General features: G+C 44.2%; 1 protein-coding gene across 1 annotated transcript in view; it reads right to left on the bottom strand.

Moving 5' to 3' along the window:
• Positions 1-19495, bottom strand: part of RYR2 (ryanodine receptor 2) — a 908577-nt gene that overhangs the window by 649378 nt on the left and 239704 nt on the right. Inside the window, 3 exon segments of the mRNA XM_030194683.1 lie at positions 6848-7089; positions 15863-15996; positions 18773-18891. Of these exon segments, the coding sequence (XP_030050543.1) occupies positions 6848-7089; positions 15863-15996; positions 18773-18891 (495 nt within the window).

The following is a 19495-nucleotide window of genomic DNA, read 5'->3' on the forward strand; positions in this document are numbered from 1 at the left end:
ATCACTATTCGGCTGAATACGAATAATGTATTTGCGGTTGAATCGAATATGAATATTCGATACAGCCCTAGAAAGAGCATCTGTTAGATGTAACATTTACACTGGTAAAGAGAGACTTACAGGGGCATAATCGAAAGAGAAGGACGCCCATCTTCCGGCACAAATCGGGAGATGGGTGTCCTTCTCTCAGGGGTGCCGAAATCGCCATAATCGAAAGCCGATTTTGGGCATCCTCAACTGCTTTCCATCGTGGGGATGACCAAAGTTCACAGAGGCGTGTTGACAGTGTACCGAAGGTGGGACGGGGGCGTGCTTAAGAGATGGGCGTTCTCGGCCGATAATGGAAAAAAGAAGGGCATCCCTGACGAGCATTTGGCCAACTTTACCTGGTCCATTTTTTTTCAAGACCAAGCCTCAAAAAGGTGCCTGAACTGACCGGATGACCACCGGAGGGAATCGGGGATGACCTCCCCTTACTTCCCCAGTGGTCACCAACCCCCTCCCACCCAAAAAAAATGTTTTTATATTATTTTCCAGCCTTTCAATGCCAGCCTCAAATGTCATACCCAGCTCCATCACAGCAGTATTCAGGTCCTTGGAGCAGTTTTTAGTGGGTGCAGTGCACTTCAGGCAGGCAGACCCAGGCCCATCCCCCCCTACCTGTTACACTTGTGGTGGTAAATGTGAGCTCTCCAAAACCTAACCGAAACCCACTGCACCTACATGTAGGTGCTCCCCTTCACCCCTTAGGGCTATGGTAGTGGTGTACAGTTGTGGGGAGTGGGGTTTTTTTGGGGGGGGGGTCGGGGGGCTCATCACCCAAGGTAAGGGAGCTATGCTCCTGGGAGCAATTTGTGAAGTCCACTGCAGCCCCCTAGGGTGCCCGGTTCGTGTCCTGGCATGTAAGGGGGACCAGTGCACTACAAATGCTGGCTCCTCCCATGACCAAATGGCTTGGATTTGGTTGTTTTTGAGATGGGCGTCCTCAGTTTCCATTATCGCCGAAAACCGAGGTCGCCCATCTCTAAGGTCGACCATCTCAACATTTAGGTCGACCATCTCTAAGGTCGACCTAAATGTTGAGATTTGGGCGTCCCCGACCGTATTATCGAAACGAAAGATGGACGCCCATCTTGTTTCGATAATACGGGATGCCCTGCCCCTTCGCGGAGACATCTTCAGAGATGGGCATCCTCGTTTGAAAATGCCCCTACACCTGTACCTCTGACTTTCTAACCATCTCAGTCATCTGGATGGACCACTGCGAGTTTTTTTTTTATTAGAGAGGGATCACCGCTGCCACCGACCCTTTTCAACTTTGCTATCCAACCAAGGCCTTAATCCTTACATCTACGCAGATGATGTCACGATCTATATCCCCTTCAAGCTAGATCTCACAGAAATCACAAATGAAATCAAACACAGTCTCCAAATCATGAATTCATGGGCGGATGCATCCCAATTAAACCTCAACACAGAAAAAACACAGTCTTATCCTCTCATCACAATACAACACATACAAACCCACCACCATAAACACACCAGAGTGCACTCTTCCTGTTTCAGAAACCCTTATAATTTTCGGAGTCACAATTGACCGAAATCTCACACTAGAAACACAAGCAAAAAGCACAACAAAATAATGTTCCACTCAATGTGGAAACTCAAAAGAATAAAACCTTTCTTCCCAAGGAAAACATTCCGCAGCCTGGTACAATCAATGGTACTAAGCCACCTAGATTACTGCAATGCAATCTATGCCGGATGCAAAGAACAAATCATTAAGAAACTCCAAACTGCTCAAAACACAGCAGCCAGACTCCTTTTTGGAAAAAAAATATGAAAGCGCCAAACCCCTAAGAGAAAAATTACACTGGCTCCCACTTAAATAACGTATTGCATTCACAATCTGCACCCTGGTCCACAAAATTATTCACGGCAAAGCCCCGAGCTACATGACAGACCTCATAGACCTACCAACCAGGAACATAAAAAGGTCAGCACGAACATTCCTGAACCTCCACCATCCTAGCTGCAAAGGACTAAAATATAAATCAACATATTCATCCAGCTTCTCATACATAAGCACGCAATTATGTTATACACTAACAAACGCCATAAAAACAATGCAAAACCTAACAAACTTCCGAAAATTACTAAAAACCAACCTGTTCAAAAAGGCATACCACAATTGATCCATCATAAATACCAGACAACGAAACCGATACTAGAAACTGACAAAAATGAACTGTTAATACTTGACTGCTTCACCTACTCTGTCTACTACTGAACTTTAACGCATTACCACTTGACTTCTTATTCCGGAAAAGAATCTTTAAAACTTGACTGCTTAATCTACTCTGTCAAATACGAACTATACTGCAATACCACTCTGTATTTCTTTATCCAGAAATGGCGATCGACATAACGGTACAATGTAAGCCACAATGAGCCTGCAAATAGGTGGGAAAATGTGGGATACAAATGCAACAAATAAATAAATGATGTCTTATATTTGAAGAGAAAGGTGGAAGTACGAACAATGCCTTGAGTATGGTCTTAGACAAAGCAGCTCCAGCGAGGTTGCTAAGGTGTGCTGAGCAGATTAAAACTCCATGGTATAATGAAAGATTCAGCACTCAAAAAATGAGTTCAGTAACTGGAACAGGCTTGGCAGAAATCTTGAGCAATGAACCCTTCCAGCCCCTCTAAGGCAGTCAGCTCCCCCTCCCCCAAACTATGAAGTCATTCCCCCAACTCCTCAGCCTCTCATCTCACCCCTGCAAGCAAGTCAGTCCCCCCTCCCATTTTTATCCCCCACAGGCCAGAAACCAGTAGGCCCTCTCGGCCCCTTACCCTCTGTAAACCAGAAGCCAGTCAGCCCTCCAACTCCTACCCCCCTACAAGCCAGAATCCAGTCAGCCCCCCCCCCAACTCCTACCCCTTTGCAAATCAGAAGCCAGTCAGACCCCAGCCCCCCCCCCTCCCCAACCCGCCAGCATTCCTTTTTCCTAACTGGATATTTGTGACCCGTGGAGGGGCATAATCAAACGCGAATGCCCATATCCATGGGCGTCTATGTCCAAGAACGGGTACATGAAGGGGCGAGACAGACCGTATTTTCGAAAAAACTGGGTGGCCATCTTTTTTTTCGATAATACGGTTTGTGCCGGGCAAATGCATCGGATGTGTGCAGATTTGAGCTGGGCGGTTTCGTTTTTCAGCGATAATGGAAACTAAAGGCGCCCAGCACAAAAACGAACAAATCCAAGGCATTGGGTTGTGGGAGGGGCCAGGATTCTTAATGCAGTGGTCCCCCTCACATGCCAGGACACCAACCGGGCACCCTAGGGGGCACTTGTAACAATTTAAAATAAAAAGTAAAATACCTCCCAACTCCATAGCTCCCTTCCTTTGGGTGCTGAGCCCCTCAAATTCCCCCCAAAACCCACTGCCCACAACTCTACACCATTACCATAGCCCTTATGGCTGAAGGGGGGCACCTAGATGTGGGTACAGTGGGTTTTGGGGGCGGTTTGGAGGGCTCCCATTTACCACCATAAGTGTAACAGGTAGGGGGGATGGGCCTGGGTCCACCTGGGTGAAGTCCACTGCACCCACTAACAACTGCTCCAGGGACCTGCATACTGCTGTGATGGAGCTGGGTATGCCATTTGAGGCTGGCATAGAGGCTGGAAAAAAAGGTTTTGAAAGTTCTTTTTTTTTGGTGGGAGGGGGTTAGTGACCACTGGGGGAGTCAGTGGAGGTGATCCCCAATTCCCCCCGGTAGTCATCTGGGCAGTTGGGGCACTTTTTGACGGCTTGTTCGTGAGAAAAAAGGGTCCAGAAAAAGTGACCCAACTTCTCGCTAAAAACGCTTTTCTTTTTTCCATTATCGGCCGAGGGCGCCCATCTCTGCTCGCCGATAAACACGCCCCAGTCCCGCCTTCACCACGCCTCCAACACGCCCCCGTCTACTTTGTTTGTTCCCGTGACAAATTGCAGTTGAAGGCGCCCAAAATCGGCTTTTGATTATACAGATTTAGGCGCCCACCAGAGAAAGGCGCCCATTTCCTGATTTGGGTCGAAATATGGGCGCCCATCACTTTCGAAAATAAGGCTGATAGTGTAGCTTGGAAGTTCTTCTCTATTTTGCAGCCACTGCTGTAATCATCACTAGAGCAGGAACTTCTAATTTCCTGCACTGCATGGCTCTGTGTGAGTCTGAGTTGAGTGGTGCTAGAACCTTTGCAAGACTTGAAAACCAAGACCAACATGAGAGCTATTGTACAGTGTGGTTCAAACTCACACTAAACTGTGCAGTGCAGAGAGGAAGAAACTCCTGCTCTGGCAGTGATTGCTGTATGAAGATACTTTCCCCCCGATATTCAGCACTATTTAACCGGCCAGAATAGCTGCTGACCAGTTAAATAGCGCCTAACTGGCTATCCGCCAATATTCAACGTGGTATAACTGACTATCCCCTGCTGAATATCCCTGATATAACTGGCTATCCACTGATTTTTAAAGCCGGTTTAGTGGCCATAATTGGCTGCATGAAAACATGAGATACCTTTGGCCGGTTTAAAGATAACCGGCTAATTCTGAATATTGACTTAGCTGGTTATCTTTAAACCGGCCAAAAATAAACCGAATATTCAATGCCAGTCACCAGAAACAGCCTAGCATTGAATATCCGGGCTCAGTACTGACCATGGCAGTTCGATGGCCTAACTCCCTGGTCTGAATATCGGTCCCTTCATTTATATTTTAAAGGGCCATGGAAATGCTAGATTCCACAAGAAAATATTTGGAGGGGCATAATCAAACGAAAACGTCTATATCTATGGGCGTTTATCTCCGAGAACGGGTCCGTGAAGGGGCGGACCAAACCGTATTTTCGCAAAAAATAGACGTCCATGTTTTATTCGACAATTTGTGAGCTGGGCGTTTTTGTTTTTCAGTGATAATGGAAAATGAAAGCGCCCAGCTCAAAAACGAATAAATCCAAGGCATTTGTTCGTGGGAGAGGCCAGGATTCGTAGTGCACTGGTCCCCCTCACATGCCAGGACACCAACCGGGCACCCTAGGGGGAACTTTTACAAAAACAAAAAAAAGGTAAAAGAGCTCCCAGGTGCATAGCACCCTTCCCTTGTGTGTTGAGCCCCCCAAATCCCCCTCAAAACCCACTGCCCACAAGTCTACACCATTACTATAGCCCTAAGGGGTGAAGGGGGACACCTACATGTGGGTACAGTGGGTTTGAGGGGGTTGGACGACTAATAAGCATTAAGCAGCACAATTGTAACAGGTAGGGGGGGATGGGCCTGAGTCCACCTGCCTGAAGTCCACTGCACCCCCTAACAACTGCTCCAGAGACCTGCATACTGCTGCCAGGGAGGTGGGTATGACATTTGAGGGTGAAAATAAAAAGTTGTGAAACATCATTTTTTTGTGGTGGGAGGGGGTTAGTGACCACTGGGGGAGTCAGGGGAGGTCATCCCCGATTCCCTCTGGTGGTAATCTGGTCATTTAGGGCACTTTTTGAGGCCTTATTCGTGAAAAAACAGGGTCCAGGAAAAGTGCCCTAAATTCTAGCTACAAACGCATACTTTTTTTCCATTATCGGCGAAAGGCGCCCATCTCTGTTCGGGTGATAACCATGCCCCAGTCCCGCCTTCACCACGCCTCTGACACGCCCCCATCAACTTTGTACGCTTCCGCTTCTCCCGATTTAGGTCGGAACTAGGGCATTTTTCTCGTTCGATTATAAGCAGGATAGTCATCATGGTTACCTGGCACCTGGGATTTGTTGAGCCCTGAAGTAATGCATACACTGATACTCCATAACCTTTCAGTTTGAATCTAATTCAAAATATCCTATCTAGTGGAGTACCAATAGCACACATTCTATTTTCATGTAAAAGTAACAATCAAGGTTTCCAAGAAATATGCTTTCTCTTGTGTCAAGAATCATAGAATGCCACAATATTGCTGAAACATGGTAGGTACAACCAGGGCCAGAACAAAGGCATTGGATGTTCTAGGTTAACTTTCAAACATGCACACCTCCCCTCCCCCCCAGGGTGATTCAAGGCTCTACCACTACATCCTCCCCACTGTATTTCAACATCTCCCCCTTCCTGCGCCCCCCGGTAGGCAGCATCTCTTTTTTGCCTCTCGACCTCCACTATCCCATGGCCAGTATCTCCCCATCTCTACTCTATCTCCTTCCAAGGTGGCCAGCATTTCTCCTTCCCTTATCTACTCCACCTCTCCCCTTTCTCCACTTATGTCTCTCAGGTTACCAGTATCTCCCCTTCACCTCTCTACCCCCCCCCCCCCACACAATTAGTTGCCCAACATCTCATCTCTCTTCCTTACCTCCATCCCTCTTCCTTCACTGCACCTGGGCTGCTACTGACCCCCCCCCCTACTGACCCCCCCCCCCCCAGCTCCTCCTGCACTGGCCCCAGTTTTAAAAAGACTAAGTGCTGCAGAGAGCCTGTAAGAATAGGCCCAAGCTGAATATCTGTCATGGCCCTCTCCACTCCAACAGGAAGTATGCCTTGGATGGGAGCAGGACACAACATCACTTCAGTGCAGGCTTATACTCACAGGTTCCTTCAGTGCTGACTCTAACTTGAGGCAGACACAGGAGGAGATGGAGGGAGGGGGGGACAACAATGGCAAGCCCGTCAAGAGGAAGACTTTTGTGCACACCAGAGCCATGTTGCCGCCAAGCTCTGCTGCCCTAAGCAGAAGCCTAGTTCACCTGATGGCAGGAATGAGCTTGGGTACAAATGAATAAGATGGCATGAGAAAGGAAAAAGCACTTTGTTTTACCTGACCATAAATGAAGTCCATCAAAACCATAGGAGTAAAGGTCATCACCAACACCATTTCCTCCCCATTCTTCACCACCACCTGGATATGGAGAGTAGCCCTCTGTTGAGGCCCAGCCTACTCGAAGATGAGTTGCTTCTGCAGTCACAAAGGGCTCCATGTGGTCCACTATCAACTCATAGTACCATTTCTTATATTGAGCAGAGCCTTCACTGATGCCAAGGAAGATGTTGGGTCTCATACTTTAAGAAAACACACAATGAAAAATTATTGTACAGTGTTTCATATTTTAGAGTAATATGGGGGCAATTCTACAAAGTGACACCTAAACATAAGCACAACAAAAAAGTACAATAAATGCCAGTTCTGTAGTTAAGATGTCCCTAACCCATTACAGAAATTAACGCAAAGCCGCTTTGGCATGCTAAAACTTAAATGGGACAACTTACACCAAGAAGGCATATGGTTGTACATCTAAGTGCACTTTGCAATGTCCATATCAGATGGAGCATGGGTGGAATCACACTTATGGACTTCTCACCGTAAGTGGGTATCACCAGAACCTAGGTATACACATTTACGCCAAAGTAGGCATATTGTCACTATTTATGCTAGTATTCTACAAAGAAATGTTCCTTTATAGAATAGGCTCCTAAGAGGTTCTCTGAGTGCCTATTTATGGCTTCATAATTATAGAATTACCCCATATTCAATATGTGAAAAAGGGCTTTTATAAACATACTTAATTGTGCACCAACAAAATGGCATAAGAACATAAGAATAGCTATATTGGGTCACACCGATGGTCCATCTTGCCCAGTATCCTGCTTCCAGCAGTGGCCAATTCAGGTCACAAATGCCTGACAGAAACCCAAATAGTAGCAACATTTCATGCTACCAATCCCAGGGCAAACATCGACTTCCCCATGTATATCTCAATATCAGATTATGGACTTTTCCTTCAGGAACCTGTCCAAACCTTTTTTAAACCCAGATACCACATCCTCTGGCAAGAAGTTCCACAGCTTAACTATTCACATGAAAAAATATTTTCTCCTAGTCATTTTAAAAGTGCCAGTATGCACCTATATGGATATTATGCATAGGTGTTTCTAATGACATAATGTGCTAGATTCTATATATCACACCTAAAAATAATCAGTGCCGAAAAAAATATGTCTAGGCATATTCTATAAAGTACACCTTAATTTAGGCACGGTTTATAGAATACGCTTAGTGCCCAGCTGCATATGTAAATTTAGTCATGGGCAACTACACCAAGTAAAACTTGGCGTAAATTCTTACGCTTAAATTAGGCATGGACTGGGTGTATTCTATAACAACGCACATAGTTTTTTAGAAATGCCCACAACCTGCCCATTCCATGCCCATGGCCACGCCCCTTTCCCAACTATGTGCCTTAGAATTTATGTGCATTACTTACACAACATGCTTAGATAGTTGTGCATGTAAATTCTAATTATTGCCAATTAGTGTCAGTAATTGCTTATTTGACAGTTATGGGCACTGATTGGCTTGTTAGCTAATTAAGTTGCGTATGCAAAACCAGAATATGACCAGAATTGCAGATTTGGTGAAGCAGAAGCAGAGCAGGGGCAGAGTTGTGATATATATGCTCACATACCCCTGGATTCTATATATGGTGCCTAGATTTGCACACCAACACTTGGGCATTCTCCTGAGATGTGTGTGAAAATTAATTTGCTAATGAGCTAAATAACATCAATAACTGGGTGCTAACAGCCTATTATTGAATTTAATTGGTACTATTAAAATTTGCACTCGCATCTGACTGTACACTAATCTATAAGCATGGTGCCTAACTCTACTAGCGCAAAAATCAAAAGGGAGCATAGCCATTGGCATGTTAGGGGCATTCTAAAAAGTTGCCTGCGTAGTTACAGAAAACTGCCTCACCTGCCTAACTTGGGTGCCAGCATTTACACCAGGTTTCAGCAGGCATAGGTTTGGTGCCCAAAGTTAGACGTGGGAATCAGCACTAACATGAATTTTATAAAGAGCAAACACCCTTTTTTAGAATCATGCTTATACAGATAAGTCACCGATAGTTACATTAAGTTGTCTCCGTGAGAAAAATATTTCTGGAAACGCAGAATGATCATATAACTCTGGCATATTTGTGCAATATAGCATAAAGAAAAAACAAAAAAATAATATAAAAAAGTTTTTTATTTGCTTGACATTAAGTTTGGACGGTTGGGGGCTGTCTAAGATTAAAACTATCACGCAAGAAGGCACACCTGATTGGTGTTAATAAAGTAGCCTCAATGAATATATATGAGACTTCCCCACTACAACCGTAGTTGAGACCATCTGGTATTGTTTCACAATCTACCACTTGTTGGTTTGTTATATATTTCTAGGATAAGCAGCATAAAATGAATTGTACTTTTTTGGGATCTTATCAGGTACTTGTGACCTGGATTGGCCACTGTTGGAAACAGAATGCTGGGCTTGATGGACCTTCAGTCTGTCCCAATATGGCAATTCTTATGTACTTATATGTATGACTTTAAGCAGGAGTAAATGCTGACACTGAAATTTCCCCAGGTATATATATACTGCCACTGTAATATACAGAATACATGTACATTTTGAAGGACCACCTAAGCCAAGCTCAGAACACGCTTGCTTGAAATCTGCATGTCCCATCGGTATATATGTATATGTGGCAGCTTTCTACAATTACAGATTATACGTGTATGGAGATTTAAATATGTATCTAGCATGTAGGTCTTCAAAAATCACTTCCTAAGTAGCCCCAAAAATGCACCATGTTAAAATATTAAAGTTAAACTTTATGCAATTTAGATCCATACATTCTGGACTCAAAATATAGTTTGAGGAAAAGAAGAGCACAGTCTACATTGTATGTTTTGTGTCAGTTATAAACAGCAAAATCAAAACGTGATACAGCTTTACAAAACTCTTAGAAACTGGCGTCTCATGAAACACTTTTGGTAAGACTACAACATTACGCATAACATAATGGGCAGGGCCGTGCCGATGCGGTAAGCGAGGTAAGCGCCGCAGGGGGGCGCCCACCTCTGGAGGGCGCCGCCGCGGTGCTTACCCTCGCCCCGCGCCGCCGAGGACTTTAAATTACCTCGGTCGCAGGCTGCAGCAGCGTCGGTGAAAGCCCTGCCGACGTCTCCCTTCCCTTGCACTCATTGGTTCCCTCAGTGTCCCGCCTTCTTCTGACGTCAGAAGAAGGAGGACACTGAGGGAACCAAGAGCGCGGTGGGGGCGGTCCGCCCCGGGTGTCAGCGGGTGGGAGGTGCTCCGCTCTCGCTGCTCCCACCCTACCTTCTTAAAAAAAAAAAAAATAAATCAGTAAAGCGGCGTGGCAGGCAGCGCAGCTTCGCGTCTGCCCTGCTTGTAAAACAAGTAGATCTCCTCGTCGGGCCTTCGCTCACTGGGTCCCGCCCTCGAGGAAATAGGAAGTTACCTCAGAGGAGGGCGGGACCCAGTGAGCGAAGGCCCGACGAGGAGATCTACTTGTTTTACAAGCAGGGCAGACGCGAAGCTGCGCTGCCTGCCACGCCGCTTTACTGATTTTTTTTTTTTTTTTAAGAAGGTAGGGTGGGAGCAGCGGGAGCGGAGCACCCCCCCCCCCACCCGCTGTCATCTCGACAGAGCTGGTAGTGGGGTCGGATCAGGGGTGCCCAGATGGCAGAAGGGGATGGGGATGGGGAGGGGAGCCCAGATGACAGAAGCCCAGATGACAGAAGGGGATGGGGAGGGGAGCCCAGATGACAGAAGGGGATGGGGAGGGGTGCCCAGATGACAGAAGGGGATGGGGTGGGGTGCCCAGATGGCAGAAGGGGATGGGGAGGGAGCCCAGATGACAGGAGGGGAGCCCAGATGACAGAAGGGGATGGGGAGGGGTGCCCAGATGACAGAAGGGGATGGGGTGGGGTGCCCAGATGACAGAAGGGGATGGGGTGCCCAGATGGCAGAAGGGGATGGGGTGGGGTTCCCAGATGGCAGAAGGGGATGGGGTGGGGTGCCCAGATGGCAGAAGGGGATGGGGTGGGGAGCCCAGATGGCAGAAGGGGATGGGGAGGGGAGCCCAGATGGGGTCTGGGGCTGAAAGGGGAGGCCCTAATGCAAGGCATGTGGATGAAGGGAGCTGGAACTGGGGGCTGAAAAGGAGGGTAGGTGGGATAAGGGGGCTAGTACTGGGACTGGGGGCTGAAAAGGGACAAGAGCTGAAACTGTGGGGACTGGGGGCTGAAAAGAAGACAGGGAGAAGTGGCTGGGGCTGAAGCTCGGGACTAGTGAGAGAAAAGGGCTGCGTTTGAAACTGGGGGCTGAAAAGGGGACAGGGAGAAGTGGCTGGGGGCCGAAGCTCAAGACTGGTGGGAGAAAAGGGCTAGGGCTGAAACTGGGGACTGGTGGGATAGTGGGGCTGGAACTGGGGGCTGAAAAAAAGGGGCAGAGAGAGGGGACAGATCCTAGATGGAAGGGGGAGTGAGAGGGACCTTGATGGATGGGAGAGGGAGGGCAAATGGTGGATTGAGCGGACAGAGAGAAAGGGCAGACAGTGGATGGAAGCGATAGAAAGGGCAGACAGTGAATGGAAGGGGGAGAGAGAGAGGGCAGACAGGGGCAGATGGTGGATGGAAGGGGGCAGAGATAGAGGGCAGATGTAGATGGAAGGAGCAGGGAGAGAGGGCAGACATTGGATGAAGGGGACAGCAGAGAGGGTAGACACTAGATGGCAGAGAGAGAACAAAAACAGATGCTGGATGGAAGGAAGGAAGACAGTGAAAAGAAGATGAGGAAAGCAGAAACCAGAGACAACAAACTGTAAATAAAATATTTACTTTTATTTTTTTGCTTTAGGATACAGTAGTATTGTAGCTGTGTTAATAAATGTTTATAATAGGTAATCTTTTTATTGGACTAATTTTAATACATTTTGACTAACTTTCGGAGAACAAAACCCCCTTCCTCAGGTCAGGATAGGATACTGTAACAGCACTATACTGTATTGACCTGAGGAAGGATGTTTTGGCCTCTGAAAGCTAAATGTATTAGTCCAATAAAATGGTATTATTTTATTTTCTATATTTGTTTTATTTCTATTTGTTAATTTGTAAAGTGGTGATTGGTTCTTGTTAGTTTTTTTTCAAATTTACATCTGCAGTCTTTATATTTTGCACAGTACTAGGGGACATTTTCTGTTTCTGTGGTGTTGCATTGTATGCAGAGTCTGGCATCTTGGGGGTTCAGTTTAATTTTTGTCTAAATAGCGTTTGGAATATGTCCACTTTGAGAATTTACATCTGCTATCTTATTTTGCAATGTATAGCAATTTGTTTCTAAGAATATTGCTGACAATTCCTGTCAGTGTGGCAAGTGGTGAGCGATCATTTTCACCGGGGGGGGGGGGGCGTGATCATTTTCACGGGGGGTAGGGGCGCCAACTGATAGTCTGCAGGGGGGCGCCAGAGACCCTAGGCACGGCCCTGATCATGGGGGATATTTTGAAAGATTTAGTCACTTGTTTATGCAGGTAAAAAGAGAGTCAACCTGGGTACATTTATCTGAGATTATGGCCCTTATTTTAGCAGCACTATTTGTGTTTTGGATATCAGAAAACCAGCATTTAAACAGCCATATTGCATGGATGTCCCAATCCCAATTTTGTAAAGCTGAGATACTGACTTCTAAAATTGCAGTACATCTTTATCACAAGGGGATGTGATCTGGGTGTGTTTTGGGCAGGACTAAGGAGGGGCCAAAATATGGACATCCAACTTTGATTTCAGTAGGAGAAAGTAGACTCCCCGGTGGTTAGGTTTTAAAGGTGGTAAGATGGAATGAATCACAGGTTATGGCAGGCTCTCACCCCAAGCAGGCACCCTGTGGCTAATGAACCCTTTTTGGGACAGGCCAGCAAAAGAACACTGGCTTTTCTGTTCCAGTACAGCTGAGTCTTTACAGTAAGCAGCCACCACCAAGCTTCCAGACAGCCTGTAACCTCTCTGGGATCCAGACAAACCCAGCTGCATCCACATCTTTCAAACTCTCCATAAATTTTACAAAAAAACCTTTTCTTTTTAGCTCACTTCCTCGCCAGCACTTGAGACAGTGTACCAAAACTATATTATGTCTCTCTTCAGCCTTCCAGACACCAGTTTTTCACACCTTTTCACTTTCATACACACAGCACCAGAGATACACATCTGTCTCCCTGGGTGTCTTCAGCACCTCTGCCAACCATCAGGACAGCTATTGCCAAGGGTGACCGTGGATCGGAGTCACCAGCTGACCTCTGGTGGCCAATCAGAACCCATTACCTCACATTTCCACAAGCCTGGAATCTAACTGAAATGTTTATGATCTCCATCTTGGACCCATAAAACTAATGGAAAAATACACATTTTTGAATTTTAATAGTTAAACAAGCACTAAATGTATCCAGATTTTCCATGCCACTGTAGCACATCTATCTCCACAATCTTATATTTTCAGATTTTAAAACCACACATTTCTAAAGACATCATGTTAAAATTACACAAATTCCTAATTTCTCCTTTTAAACAATTAAAACTAAATCCCAGTTTCCCTCTCTATCTTGGACATTTCAAAGAAATAATTCTAAGATCTTCCAGATGGCCCAAACCACTACCCTGGAATTACCATGGGATTTCCCCATAAAATGCATTTTTCTCCAAAGACCACCCCCCCCCCCCCCGATTTACCAAAAGAGGTTCTCAGAAACCCATAACTATCACAAATTTACACAAAAAATTAACTCTTTCAATGCCAGATCCACGTAACCTACACTGACCAAAATAAATACCCCCCAAAATTCTTTAAAATAATTTAACACCAGAACCTATTCCCTAGGGACCCACAGAACCCCCAACAAAAAATAAATAAATAAATAAAAACAATTCTATGAAACCTGAAGCAAAAACACCTAAAAACAAATCAAACCACATCCAAAAACAGCCAAAACAAAATAAAAACTAAACAAACTAAGGTCAGACCTCTTACCTTGGTCCCCTAACATCCACCAGGCAGTTCATATCCAGATGCCATCGGTGTAAAACCAAGAATGGTCTGGTTCTCCGGCTGGGCAGCCCGAAAATTAAGGCCCCAGCTTCACTTAGGGACTACCACGACCTCCGGAGTCATTCTGATCATGTGCGAAAGTTCGCAAATGACCAGAATGCTCCCGGCTCCGATGCAGGTCCAGGTAGGGGATTTTCCTGCCAGCCTGCTGCCTCTGGAGCTCATTCTGCAGTCCAGCAGTGGCACAAACAGATGTCTCTGGGTGCCACTGGACCCCAAAGAACCCTGGAGTCTCTCCCAGCCCCAAATTTGGCCACTGGCCACCAATGAAGATAGGAAATAGGTCAGGAAGGCCCGAACACCATCAGGATCCCCCGGAACAACATGGAATCCCCAAATGGGACCTAATAGAGCATAAATGACCACAGACAACCCCGAAGTGGCCCAAAACTGCATGGGCCACCACAGAACCCCCAGCAGCCACCCAGGACTCAGGTAAGCTCTCTTTTTAAAATAACTTTACTTTATTAACCCATTTACAGGAAGGTATGTCTATGTCCAAAAATATGGATGTTGGTATTTAGACCTGATATCTAGCACGTTCAGGTTACAGAAAGGTGATCTGATTGAATAGCTCTCCACTGGAAAAATGAAGAGAAGTCACACCCTTAATCCCCCAGTAGTTGCTGCCCACCCAGAATGTGAAATTGGCATGGAATACAAGGCTCTATGACACCTTCAGTAATAATGGATGTTCATGTCATAAAGCAACTACAAAGTCTGCTAGCCTAATTGTTACAGCAGCAATTTTGAGCTAGGAGATCCTAGTTCAAATCCTATTGCAGCTCTTTGTGTGTGTGTGTGTTTTTTTAATTACATTTGAGTCCTCCAGGGACAGAAAAATATCTACAATACCTGAATATGCACCGCTTCCATATAAGCCCATAATTATTAAAGTGGTTTACATTAAGGAACATTAGCTGTTTTTCTGTCCCTGGTGGGCTCACAATGTAAAAAAAAAAAGACACACACACAGCTACAGTGGGACCTGAATAAAGGCCCCATGGCTCTCAAGCCACTGTTCTAGCCATTAGGCTATTCCACATTGATACCTATGTGGACATTTTATAACATGGTCATTCCTATGCTGCCGCAATGACATCCATGTCCCTTGTTTATCCTCATTCACAGTTTGGATATTTCAGTTTGTAAAATGGATATTCATGCTGGCCATCACTGACATATGGCGTCCATCTCTCATGTATTGTAGAACAAGTCATACATTGGCAGATCCTGTTCTAAAATACAAGCACCACCAGCAACGTACAGACCTGGACGTCTTTGCTAAAATGCTGTTCAATATATCCCAGAAAACAGACTTGCTTCTGTTCAAAACTATTTTTCTCAAGGTTGGCAAAGAGTTGGTGCTGGCATAGCCTAGAAAGGACTTCCTGGACATGATACCTATGAGTAGTTAGATCAGGAGAGAAAATCAAGATATTGTCAAGGTATATGACCACATATTGTGAAAGAAAGTCCCAGAAAATATCATTGCAAAGGCTTGGAAGACAGCCAGGGCACTACAAAAGACCAACTGGCATCCCAATGCATTCATAAGGTGATCTTTCACTCATTTTCCTGTCTGATCTACAGTAAATGAAGTTATAAGCCCTCATGAAGATCCAACATGGAGAAATTCTTGGTCCTTAGCAGTAATTTTATTAAAGAATTGGTAATCAATGCAGAGCCTGAGGATCCATCTGTCCAACCTCGCTGTCCCTATACAAAATAGGCTTTGTGTCACAATGCTGAAAACACTGGACATTCAAAAAAAGAACAAGAGCTTAGAAATATTTGGAAATGTTATATTACATGCTAGATTTTGATAATCTAACCTGATAATTAGTAAAGTATCCCAAAGGTATACTTCAACTCTTCTGTTACCTGCTCACATGATTAACAAGCCGTGTCTGCAGAAGTAGGTCTCTTCCTGATAGAAGATTATCACAGATGAGATGTTGGTTTGATCGTACAGCTACTCCATGGCACACACAAAGCGAACATAATACATCTAGAACCTGAAAAACAGTGTTTTTAAAATAAGCATGTACCCTCTGTTTTAATGATGTAAATGTTCTCCCTGTATCTTCTTCCCACCACCACACTTCCTTTAATGCTCCTACCTCTTGTCATTTCTCTACCAGAGACTGTCCCTGATTCTACAGCTTTTACTTTGATGATTGCAACTTCTTTTCTTTACCTTTTGATCCATGGTGTATATATATATATATATTTTTAATTATAAACTGCCTTGCAGTAAGTACTTTGCAATTTGGCTGTACATCAAGCTTTTCAAATAAATAAATAAATAAATAAGTAACAAATACATAAACACAATAAAATATAGATCATGAATTAAACATTGGGTTAATTTCTGTAGAAACTTACAGTTTGCAGTGGCTGAGATGCAGAGATGGCGAGACTGTATGACTTCTGTTGTAAGGCACTTAACCCCAGATTCTATATAGGTTGCCCAAAGTTGGGTACCCAAATTTGGGCAGAGCCCAGATGCATATGCAAACTAATTAGTCAATTGAGTGATAACAACCAATTATTGAGTTAATTGAGTTGACAGGCACTTAATTGGCACTTAATTTGGATTTGTGTGCACATCTGACTACACGCTATTCTATAATGCTGCACGCCCAAAGTGTCTTGCATGCAACCCAAAAGAGGACATGGCCATGGAAGAGGCATGAGCATTCAGGACCGTTCCAAATATTTAGGCACAGTGCTATAGAATACCAGGGGTATGCCAGGATTTTCAACAGGTTGTAGCTGGCACTATCCTTGGGTGAATCTCCTCATAAAGGCAGTTAATAAATCCCAATAAATAAATAAGTTCTCGTGTCTAAAGTTGGGCAGAGGAATCCGCTCTAAGTACTATTCTTTCAAGGGCAATCAGCCCAGAGCAACCTTGATAGAACCTCCTTAGCACCTATATTTGAACACCATTTACTGAATCTGGCCCCTAGGGACTACTACTACTACTACTTAGCATTTCTATAGCGCTGCCAGGGTTACGCAGCGCTATACAAGTTAGAACAACCTTTCTGAACTGGTGCATCTTGATCCACCTCAGATTGTATTCATGTCCTGATTAAAGACTAGTTCCTGGAGATTGTTTTTACATCCAAAATTCCAGACTTATCCTAATCTTGGCCCTCTCATGTTAAGCATGTTTTGCTATAATAGTTAAGTGATTGCTAAAAGCTTATTTGGCTCACCTAAATTGTAAGCTCTCAGGATCAGGGCCACCAGGAGACAGAGCCAGGTCCAGAACAGGGCCAACCCCCCCCCCCCCCCCCCCCCACTCAGGCTGCCACCAACTTCCCTGCTCTCCCACCTTGGCCACCATCCTCCCACCCCTTTACACCTTGCCCCTTATCTTCCTGCGTCTGCTCATCCCTCAGTCTGTCACTCTCCTGCTCCTGTGTGCTGGAACCCAGTTTTCTGTCCAATAACCAATTCTTAATCCACAGAAGGACAATGTCTTCTCCTCCTCCTCCTATTATTATTATTATTAACATTTGTATAGCGCTACCAGACGCACGCAGCCTACTACTACTTATAATTTCTATGGTGCTACAGCGCTGTACACTTGATTATCCTATCCCACGACTCCTTAATTTTCTCAGGTGTCTTTCATGAGGTACTTTGTCAAAAGCTTTCTGAAAATCTAGCTACACTACATCAACCGGCTCATCTTTATCCACATCCAAAGAAATGAAGCAAATTGGTGAGGCAAGACCTTCCTTGATTGAAGCCATGCTGCTTCTGTCCTATTAAACCAAGTTTGTCTACGTGTTCTGTAATTTTAATCTTTATAATAGTTTCCACTATTTTGCCTGATCATCTGACATGAGTTTCACTGTGTCCCTAGTATACCTTTACCTTTTCTCTGCCCCCCACTATCTCTTAATCTCTCCCTTTTCTCACCTCTCTGTTCCTATTTTTATGTGACAGTCTCTGTCCTATCGAAATTTTGGAGTTCCTTTCCTGTTCTGTGTTTTAGAAGCCTAGCTCTGCTCCGTGAACTTGAGCGATATAGTAAGTTTCTAATAAATTATAAACTATAAAATGTTGAGGAAGACCACAACTAGGGTTTCAGTTACCTGAAAAAACATCATTTTTACAAACTCTGTAGGACCAATTTAGAAATTAGTAAAACCAATGGCAAACTGTTCCAACTATCCCAATATCTTCTAGGCAGTTCAGTAAGATTTCATGGTCAACCAAATCAAATACGGAAGGCAAATCTACTTGAATTAATAATGCAGCTTTTCCCTTGACCAATATCTAAGCTCTGAAACAAATGCTAATAGACAAGTCTCAGTACTATATTCACTATGAAATCTGGACTGAGTTAGGTTAAGATATTAAGAGGTTCATTTTCAAAGCACATTTACCCAGCCAGGAATGGCTCCTTGAATGACTAGCAGCCAAAATAAACCCAGATACTTAATGCCAGCTACTGGAAACAGCTCAGTATTGAATATCCAGGTTTAACGCCGCTGGTGGACGGACAACAAATGCACTGTCTGCCGGTGGCTAAATATCAGGCCTATAGACTTACAAAGTTACATATGTAACTATGGAACTTTGTAAGTGTATGTGCTTTGAAAATGAGCATCTAAGGGTCTAAAGATACTTCTGTAATTGGAAAGCTACCACAGATTCTAACATTTTAACTATAAAAGTGATACTTGCAGTAGGACAATAATTAGAACATTGAGGAATATTCTTTTTAATAGCTTTCAATGTTGACAAATAATGTGTTCTCCAAAGGTATACCTTGTGATTTCTTCCATGTTTGTCCAAAAGGTATATGATAGATTTAATGTGTCCTTCTTTAATAATATTAAGAGCTTCTGGACTCTCAACCAACACACAGTGTAGAACCTCTAGGATACCTAAAAGAAAACAGCAAAACAACGGAGAAAGAAACAAGATGAATTGTTTCTATTCGTCTCAGAACTAGGAGAGGTGCTCAGAATTGTAGCCAGGTAAGACATAAGTGCATCAAAGGATAAAACCTTATAAGGCCCTCTGCTAATTAACTCAAAGCTAATCAGTATAAAGCAAGTTAATTCATAGGTTAACATGCATTAGCATGTACTAAATTTGTTCAGGCATGCTAAAAAAATTGAATGTGTGCTAACAAATTAACACACCTATTCTCTACACAAAACAAAGCAGAATTATAAAGCAAATACATCATATAATGTTATATGTTTGTTATGCAACAATAACAATTCAACACTAAAATTGATTATGCACTATAAAATGATTTAAATAGTCTATTTATATGAATGGTCAGAAATAGTGTATCATTATTTTGATAGTTTCTAACACCATACCCTCAAACAATACAAAATACTTATATGGGGTCAATATTCAAAAGGATTTAACTGGGCAGGATAGGCTGCTGCCTGGTTAAACCCCACAGAAAAGGCCAGCTACTGATATTCAGTGGCACTTAACTGGGCAGTGCCACTTAATGTCGGTACTAACCAG

Source organism: Microcaecilia unicolor, chromosome 3 (genome assembly GCF_901765095.1).
Source record: "Microcaecilia unicolor chromosome 3, aMicUni1.1, whole genome shotgun sequence".
In the NCBI taxonomy this organism is placed as follows: domain Eukaryota; kingdom Metazoa; phylum Chordata; class Amphibia; order Gymnophiona; family Siphonopidae; genus Microcaecilia; species Microcaecilia unicolor.